The sequence below is a fragment of the Trachypithecus francoisi genome, unplaced genomic scaffold (genome assembly GCF_009764315.1).
Source record: "Trachypithecus francoisi isolate TF-2019V2 unplaced genomic scaffold, Tfra_2.0 Lachesis_group21, whole genome shotgun sequence".
NCBI lineage: Eukaryota > Metazoa > Chordata > Mammalia > Primates > Cercopithecidae > Trachypithecus > Trachypithecus francoisi.
Genome location: NW_022681467.1, coordinates 42,989,358 through 42,998,755, shown reverse-complemented (window position 1 = coordinate 42,998,755; position 9,398 = coordinate 42,989,358). Strand labels below are relative to the sequence as shown.

The window sequence follows — 9,398 nt, the reverse complement described above, 5'->3', positions numbered from 1 at the left end:
CCCAGCACTTTGGGAGGCCGAGACGGACGGATCAGAGGTCAGGAGATCGAGACCATCCTGGTGAACACAGTGAAACCCCGTCTCTACTAAAAAAAATACAAAAAACTAGCCGGGCAAGGTGGCGGGCGCCTGTAGTCCCAGCTACTCGGGAGGCTGAGGCAGGAGAATGGCATAAATCCGGGAGGCGGAGTTTGCAGTGAGCCAAGATCGTGCCACTGCACTCCAGCCTGGGCGACAGAGCGAGACTGTGTCTCAAAAAAAAAAAAAAAAACAAAAGCCGGGCTTGATGACTCATACCTGTAATCCCAGCACCCAGCACACTGGGAGGCCGAGGAGGGCAGATCACAAGGTCAGGAGTTCGGGTCCAGCCTGACCAGCATGGTGAAACTCTGTCTCTACTAAAAATACAAAAATTAGCCAGGCGTGGTGGCGCGTGCCTATAATCCTAGCTACTCAGGAGGCTAAGGCAGGAGAATCGCTTTGAACCCGGGAGGCAGAGGTTGCAGTGAGCCGAGATCATGCCACTGCACTCCAACCTGGGTGATAGGGTGAGACTCCGTCTCAAAAAAAAAAAAAAAAGAATGGGACTGTTAGTCCCGACCTCAGTTTACTCATCTAGGAGTGGGGTTGATAAGTATAATGGCTCCTGTTTTATAGTTTTGAGGATAAATGGGTTAGTTCATGTAAAGTGTTTAAAATCATATCTGATGGCCGGGCACAGTGGCTGAAGTCTGTAATCGCAGCACTTTGGGAGGCTGAGGCAGGCGGATCACTTGAGGTCAGGAGTTTGAGACCAGCCAGGCCAACATGGTGAAACCCTGCCTCTACTATAAATACAAAAATTAGCCCGGCATGGTGGCACGCACCTGTAATCCCAGCTACTCTGGAGGCTGAGGCAGGAGAATCTTTTGAACGCAGGAAGTGGAGGTTGCAGTGAACTGAAGTTGTGCTGCTACACTCCAGCCTAGGCAACACAGCGAGACTCCATCTCCAGAAAAAAAAAAAAAAAAAAAAAAAGAATGAGCCAAGAGTGAAATAGTAACAGCAACGAAATGAGTGCTGATTCTGTGCAATGTTGCTGCAAGCTCTTGGTAGAAATGATTTATTCAATGATTCCAGGTACTTATTATTATTGTTCCCATTGTACTGATGAGAAAAACAAGGCACAGAGAATTTAGTACTTCAAGCAAGGCTGCACAGCTGGCAAGTGGTGTGGCTGAGATCCACACCCAGAGTGTGGCAGCAGCAGCCACACACTCAATCACTGCACAGTTGTGCTTCTTGATGTGGGGAAGAGAAAGGAAAAAGGTTACAGGTGCAAGAGAAATGGGGCTGGTTGTTAAGCCAGGGCTCAAATGGGAAGACATCTGATGGAGGGTGCAGCAGGGGAGACGCCTTGTTGGCTGTGGGGAATCCTTTCAGAAGCAGGAGGGAAGATGTAGACATGTTGAGGCCCCGCAGAGGAAATGGCTTGCTGCTGGGTGGTTTGGGGAAGTGGGCAGATCCGTTGATTGTAGGAAGGATCAGAGTAGAAGATCAAGTACCACGGCTCCAAGGAGAAGAGAACAAGTTAGAGAATGGAAAGAACAGGTGGATGATCTGAGTGGCCGGAGCAGAGCAAGCCACAGGAGGGTGGAGGGAGATGGTCGGAGATCAGAAGGGCACAGCGCCATCCGGGAGGCTGGTGGGTCATTTTCCGGACTTGGGCTGTTACTGAGAAATAGCAGTCATTGATGGATTTTGAGCAGAGGAAGGACAGGAGCTGACTTGTGTTTTGAAAGGATCACTGGCAGACTGGGCATGGTGGCTTACGTTTGTAATCCCAGCACTTTGAGAGGCCAAGGTGGGCAGATCACTTGAGCTCAGGAGTTCCTGACTAGCCTGGCCAACATGGTGAAATTTGAAACCCCATCTCTACTAAAAATACAAAAAAAAATTAGCCGGGTGTGGTGGTTTGCACCTGTAATCCCAGCTACTCGGGAGGCTGAGGCAGCAGAATCACTTGAACGCAGGAGGTGGATGTTGCAGTGAGCTAAAATGGCACCACTGCACTCCGGCCTGGGCGACAGAGTGAGCCTGTGTCTCAGAAAATAAATAAACAAATAAATAAATAAATAAATAAGTAAGTGGCTGGGCACGATGGCTCATACCTCTAATCCCAGCACTTTGGGAGGCCAAGGCAGGCAGATCATGAGGTCAGGAGATCGAGACCATCCTGGCCAACATGGTGAAACCCCCGTCTCTACTAAAGACACAAAAAAACTAGCTGGTGTGGTGGTATGTGCCTGTAATCCCAGCTACTTAGGAGGCTGAGGCAGGAGAATTGCATGATCATGGGATATGGAGGTTGCAGTGAGCTGAGATTGTGCCACTGCACTCTAGCCTGGGCGACAGAGTAAGACTTTGTCTCAAAAAAAAAAAAAAAAAAGAGAAAAAAAATAAAATAAAAGGATCATTGGCAGCCTGGGTGGTATGGTGTGCGTATGTGTGTGTTAGTGCATGTGTACAAGTGTTTGCAAGGGCAGAAGCAGAGAGCTCAGGTAAGATTCTTGCAACCATCTGGATGGGAGATGGCGTTCTACTGAGCTCTAATATATGTCAAGTGCTGTGTTCGACTCTTGAGGGCATGATGGTGAAGAATTCAGACAAGGTCCTTCCTTGCCTTGTGAAGCGCTCAGCCTGGTGCACAGCTTCTCAGCCTCAGCACTATTGACGTTTGAGGCTGGCTAATTCTCTGCTGTGGGGTCTTGTCCTGTGCATTGTAGGATGTTTGGCAGTACTAGATGGCAGTAGCACTCCCCACTTGCCTGAAAGATCTTACAACCCAAAATGGAGACAACCCAAAATGTCCCTAGACATTGCTAAATGTCCCCTTGCGGGGGCAAAACCACTGTTCTAGTGGGAGGGAGAAACACAGCGAATAAATCTATAGTCTTCTGCCCATAAAAGTAATTGCTAAAAAAAAAAAAAAAAAAAAAAGTATTGCTAGGAAGAAAAAAGAGTAGGGCCTGAATTTTCCTGCTTTTATTTTCCTTGTGCTCCTGCATCCCTTGCTCGGCGCCCCACCCGCGCGCGCTATGGCCATCTGCCTGATGAGGCGCGATCATTCACCCCCTGCCCTTTCCACCAGCCCTTTTTGTTTTCCCTCCCGCCATTTGCCTAATCCTGCCAGTCCCTCCTAGAAAGAGGTAAAAAAACAAAACAAAACAAAACTCCACACCCCTCTCCTCGTAAGCATCTTCAGCAAGGGAAGGAGGCTCCTATCTGCCTCTTTGTGGCTGTAACATGTGTGGCTGTAACATGATGCAATCAGCTCCGGGCTCTGAAGGTGAGCCCTTCTGACACTGTGCCCGAAGTTGGCCTCGATTCTAATTGGCCAAAAAGGAACAAAATAAAACAAGATATTTAAAACACGTCCCTGCCTCAATCCTGTCCACTTCGCGTAACGGTCAGAGAGGCCTGCTGTAGCTGGAGGCTGATAACTGCAAGTGTGCTTATTTTCGGAGACAGCCGAACAGGCTATCTCGGGATGCAGCTTGTGGGGCCGCTCCTGCCGCTGCTCGCCTGGCTGGAGGCCAGCGGAACGGGCGAGCCATTTCAGGGAGGCCAGGCCTCAGCTCATAAGGTGCTGGGGGAAGGGAGCTGGGGCCAGCCCTTCCTCTCCCTCGGGGCCAGCCCTTCCTCTCCCTCGAGACCAGCGTTGTTACTGTGACACTCTGCCTGGCTCCCTACAGCCTGATTCTGTACCCCGATCCTCTCTGTACCCTGGGAATATTAAGAGAGACATGTTTTAATCTATTTTTATTAGCTCATTGCTTATTAATATCACCAAGGAACTTGCTTGTTTAGGCCTGTGCTGGCTTTTCTAGCCAGAGGCAGAATGATTGGACTTTGGTCTTCACTTTCCTTAAAGGGCTGAAAGCCAGGGTTTCCCAACCTTGGACATTTTGGATCAGATACTTCCTTATTGTGGGGGGCTGGCCCTGTGTACCATAGGATGTTTTGCATCATCCCTGGCCTCTACCCACTAGATACCAGTAATACAACCTCCCTAGCTGTGACATCCCACACGTCTCCAGGCACTGCCAAATGTCCCCTGGAGGGCAAAACCCCCCATGGTTGAGAACCACTGGTTTCATGGAATATAAAAGCCTAATTTTAGAGACGGCAAAGTGTTCTCCCTTGACATCTTGCATCTTGCTGGAGGTTGGGAGGGAGAGCGTCGCTTCCTCTGGGCCTCAGTCTGTAATGAGGGGCCTTTGAATGAGTCTAATCTAAAAGTTCCCTTCAGCGCCATCATTCAGTACTGAAAACCCACCTCAATAGGGTTGGTCTTCTTCAGGTTGCAGCACTGTGTTGTGATCACGCCACTGCACTCCAGCCTGGGCAACAGGGCGAGACACTGTATCGAAAAACAAACAAACAAAACTGGTCTACCTCCTAAAATAAAACACAGATTATGCAGTTGCTGTTGGTAGGTTTTAGCCTCATTGTTTCTGCTGTGCTTGGTTCGGCTTTGCTTTGGTTCTTTCTTTAGAGGCAGGTGAAGGTACAGAGTTTAGGGATGTGAAGTGCTAACGGGGAGGGACGTCTGATCTCGGGCACTTCCCAGCTGTGTGACCTTGGGCAGCTCACTTCACCTCTCTGGGCTTAGTTCCAGGTTTCTAACAATGTCACCTACTTCAAGAATCAGTCTATGTAAAGCACTAATTTAGAAGTAGCTGCTGGGATACTCACTGCAGTGGGGCTTTAAGAGGAGCTGCTGAATGGATTTCTAGATTGAGACCTGCAACATTTGGTTTTATTTCCTGCTTATCAGCCACATTCCATCAAGCCCAGGACCAGCCCTTCGTAGGCCTCTGCCCCAGGCTTTCTTTTCAATCTGTGTTCCTCCCAGGATTCCATCTGCCACCATACTTTTGTGTCTGTCCCCAGTCGAATTGCTGTTTTCCAGATAACCTCAGACCTACCCGAATGCCAACAGCATTCCTCAAACAGAGCAGAGCTGCCAGAATAAGCCAGCAGCTTCCTGCTCTTTGCCCCAGAAAACATTTCAAGTGATCAAGTGATCAGAGAGAGGGAGGGAGGCGGGGAGGATGCTGTAGCTGCTTATGCAACAAGCTTTAATCCCAGGTTAAAATCCACCACGCACACCAGCGGCATATTTTATTTCCTCATTGGTTCGTGGAGTTAGCTGCATGCCAGATCTGCCACCAACCCCACAGTCCTGTTTGTTCCCCTCAAAGCAGCACCCGCAGAAACAAACAGCATTCCATATGGGATGGTGGTGGAGGGCCGCTGCCCACACAGCTAGGAGGGCGAGCACCGAGCACGCACTGCTTCACTGTGGCCTCCACCTCTCGCCTCCTCCCATTTGGTCTCCCCATGCAGCTTTCTACCTCCAGGAAGAGCAGGCCCCTCCCTTCTGGTGAGGCCCAGGCCTGCTGTCCTGAGCGCTGGAGCTTTGTCAGGTTGGGTGGCCATGGAACTGTCCCTCCCTGCAGCTTGGCCTCAGCAGTCTAAAACAGTAACAACAGCAACATCCTGTCCGTTTTCATAAAGCCTGGGTCCTGCCCTGCATTACAGCGAGTTTCAATTCCCAGCTCATTCCTGAGCCTGTTTGATATGAGATTCCCGGCCAGGAAGAATTTATGTACCAGCAGTGGGCATCTGTTGTCCATGTGGGGGTTGGAGGGGCAGGGAAAGCAAGCCATCAGCTCTTCGTTTTCTTTGTGGGAACCGTGTGGGACAAGAAAGCCCACAAGTCCTAATTTTAGGAGGAGAGGGCAGACTTTATTGCTCCGGAGTTATGCCTCCTGGCATATGGCTGCGTTAACTCTGGACGCTTTCTCCAGCCTCTAAAGAATGGTGTTTATTTAGCTTCTGTGGTTCCAGCTTGCTGTTTTAAAAAATCCTGTTAATTAAGCACCTTGTCATTTAAAATGCCGAAGAAGGAAAGAAAGCGAGAAAACTTGGACATTTTAAGGTCCTTTTCGATCTCTGGGTACAGACCAACTGTAAAGGCCGCTTTAGGGAGGAGACCGGCAAAGACCTCCTAACGCAGTTGAAGTGGGTAGAATGATAAGCAGCTCTGAACAACCAGTTAATATTTTACTGGGGAGTGGTGCCAGAGATGGGGGGTGGGGGGGCTGCCAAATGGAGGGCTGTGTGTGAAATCGCTGCTCCATCTGCCTTGGGGGACGAAAAGAAGCCGTTCTCTGTGCAAATAAATGGAAGCAAGAATCCTTAGGAAGCCCAGGGGATTTGTCTGCCCACCGAGGAGGGCCCAACTCCCCCAGGCACACACATACAGGGATGATTGTGGCAGGAAGGGCTGACCTACGGGGATAGGCCTGATGCATAATGGGGGCTCTTGTTTCCGGGCTGAGCGTGCCATCTTTCTGTCTCCCTCTGGATTGAAATGGCTTCTCAGCCTGAGAGGCACTGCCTGTGCCCTGGATTCACAAGGTACACGCCTCCCTGGGAAGCAAAGGCTGAGAGACAGCGGCTCTCTCTCTCTCTCTCTGCATCTGCCGGGAGAGCTGCAGCTGGTATTTTTCCACAGGCCTTTGCTGCGATCTCAAGGCCTAGTTTTTCCCAGCCAGGCCTGGAGTCCGAGAGAGGGTTAACAGGCAGGAAGCCGAAGGCATCGCAGGCTAATACGGAAGTCAGATTTGTGTTTAACTGACAGGTTTAGCAGGCCTCGGCCGTGGGGGAGGGGCCGGGAGGGAAGGGAAGTTTGTAGATCCAGGCATGTGGCCTGCGAGGAGGGCTTTGGGTTTTTCTTAGGGTGAGGACGGTGAGGGGTCCCCCTTGGCATCGTGGCAGGGAGGCAGGAACCCACGTTGATTTTGCACGCAGGACTGGCTAAGCAGGGCGAGAGGCCCACGGCTCTCTGGCCTGCCTTGCAAGGGGGCATGGGGACAATGACTATGCAAACTTGACCACTCTGCTCCCCTCCTCCCCTCAGCAGCTACTGCTCGCTCCTCTGAGAAGTCAGGGCTGCTCTCTGCTGATTTTTCGTGGCTCCCCCGGTCTGCCTGCTTCCCCAGCTCCTCAGAGGCCTGCCTCAAGCCCCTTTTTCTGGCCCCCTTGGCTGTTTCCGTGGGACTCCCCACTCCCCAGCTTCCCCTTCCCCTTGGAGAGCCACCCTGCTGGACTGTTCTAGAAAACGGCTGGCCTTCCTCCCTGGACATGGGCCGTTTCTCTGGGGGCAGGTGAGGGTGAGCCGTTCCAGCCCACTCCAAGAAACTCCCTTCCCAGGGGCCTCCAGTCCTCAGGCTTCCCTGGAGCAGGTCAGGCTGGCTGCCCTGGCTGGTCCGTGCCGGGAAATCTAGCCAGGGTGCAGGAGAAGTGCGTGTGGGGGCCCCTTTCCCAAGTTTTTCTTGCTGCAAAAGGCCTAGCTTAGCCTGTCTTTTTCTATGCACAGGATGGCTCTTGCTCACCCGAGCCTCACAAAGATAATCGCTCAGGAAGTGTTTCAGCCAATCCGGGGCGGCTTTACACTCCGATTTGCCAGGGCAGCCAATCGGGGATGAGCTTTTATTAGGCGGCCAGATCATCAGCCGAAGTGCCAAACCCTTTTTCTGTGAGAACTAGGAGCCTGTCCTCCATGTTTTATAAGTATTGACATTACACAGTGTTAACAATGCATCCACAGAGGTAAGCTCGACTTTTTAACCATCTTTTTTCCCCCTCCCTCTAAGACATCCGAATTGTGGGCGAGCAGTGTGATTTCTCTGTGGCTGGCCGTGCCACACTCACCCCCAGAGCACTTATGTTAACTTGGAACTGTTTAGAGAGAATTTTTTTGCTTTCTTGGGTCACATGGCTCAGTAGCCATTAGCCATAGCTTGATTTTGCAAACTGGCAAGGGCCTGGCACACCTTTCCTTCCACCAGGGCATGGTGTTTCTGGAAGAGTTTGAAGCTAGATCCTGGTATGCCAAAAAAGAAGCTTTTTTTTTTCTTTTTCTTTTTCTTTTTTCTTTCCCTCTTCCCTCTCTCTTCCCCCCTCTCTCTCTGAGCAGTCCCCCCCCCCCCACTATTGTCTTCTCTTTTGCCACATGCCCTGCTGGGGGAAGAAAATGGAAGGTAAGCAAACAGGCTCCTCTCCAAGGAGAGCTCATGGCAGACAGCAGAGCAGGCAAGTTTGCCTCTCCAAAGAGGTTCTGGGAAGGCTGGATAAGTTTTGACAAGAGAGGAGCGTGTTTGCAAAAGAATTGAGGCCTCAGCAGAGCAGTGCTAAGGAGAGTCTAGCTCCTGGGGCCTAGGTGGGTGGCGGTGTCTGTACCCGGTTTCTCTTATCCTACAGAGCTTCTGCACTTGAAACTACATTGTTCAGCCTGTTTTCCTGACTTAGGTTGCTACAGAGTGTTCTGCAAGCCAGCCTACAGCCAGCAAATGTTTCTGAAAGTGTTTTCTAGGTTTTGGAGGAAGTTTTTGGAGTAGGGATGGGGACTGGGGGGTATGGGGAGAGAGATCTTGGACAACATCCTGCAAAAAAAAAAAAAGAAAGAAAAAAAATCTGCAAGGATTCTGAATCCCTTAGTTTTCTACTCTTGCATGATTTTCAAGGAACTAATGTTACCTTTTATCCTTGTTTTCATTTTCCTGTCCCTTTTATACATTGTATCCTCCTCTCTTCTCCTGTGTGATGGAGTGTAGAGGAAATAAAATCATGTCTGTGGCTCATGACAGCATTCCATATTCAGTTGTTGGGTTGTGTTGTTGTTGTGTGTTTTTAATAATACCATGTAACTGTTTAAAAAAATTTCCTTTTTGATCAAGTCCCAAATCTGCCAGCCTGTTCTCTCTTCCTAACTGTGGAAAAATGAGACGGTTGCTTGAACATTTGTTGGGTAAGTAAAGCAATCCATTTCCTCTGTGACCATGTTTGAAGAGTTTTGCGAACATTTGGGGTCTGTTTGTAATAGGGGGTCTTGGCTGCAGGAGTTGGGGGCTTCATTAGCAGGAACAAAATAAGGGCTTTTTAAAGAGTGTCTTAATTTTAGGTGACTGTTTGAATCCACTGTTTTTCCTGATAACCTGCAGCTAGGATTGAAGATTATACTTCCTGTTTACCCTGAGTCGGGGAGAAGTGTTTAGTTCATTGTGACTTGACTGTAGACCTTTAATGGGGTTTGTTTGGATATTCAAACTGTGAGTAGGTGATGTGCTTGTGAAATGTAATGAAACTGCTTGTTCTTAGAGTTGCAAAGCCCTAAAAACATTGGTGGGGCAGAAGCTGGTGGTGATGGTGGTGGTGGTATGTGTGGGTCGGGGGGTGGTGGTGTCAGTGTGCTCATGCTTTAGGACTTATATAGGGTGCAGAATCTCATCTGCCACCAGACTGGGTTTGATTCAGGACTCACTGACCAACACATTTTGGCCTTTTTT

At 49.9% G+C, this 9,398-nt stretch overlaps 1 protein-coding gene across 13 annotated transcripts in view; it reads left to right on the top strand.

Moving 5' to 3' along the window:
• The first annotated feature begins 7,434 nt into the window (after positions 1–7,434).
• ZMYND8 (zinc finger MYND-type containing 8) overlaps positions 7,435–9,398 on the top strand; it is a 153,312-nt gene continuing 151,348 nt past the window's right edge. For 8 of the 13 annotated variants that reach the window (XM_033186660.1, XM_033186658.1, XM_033186656.1 and 5 more), the window contains exon 1: positions 7,435–7,662. In XM_033186660.1, coding sequence (XP_033042551.1) covers positions 7,649–7,662 — 14 coding nt within the window. In that variant the 5' untranslated portion in view covers positions 7,435–7,648. Of the gene's footprint in view, positions 7,663–7,724; positions 7,940–8,789; positions 8,861–9,398 lie in introns of those variants that run through there. The other 5 variants (XM_033186645.1, XM_033186657.1, XM_033186655.1 and 2 more) reach the window with 5 other exon arrangements.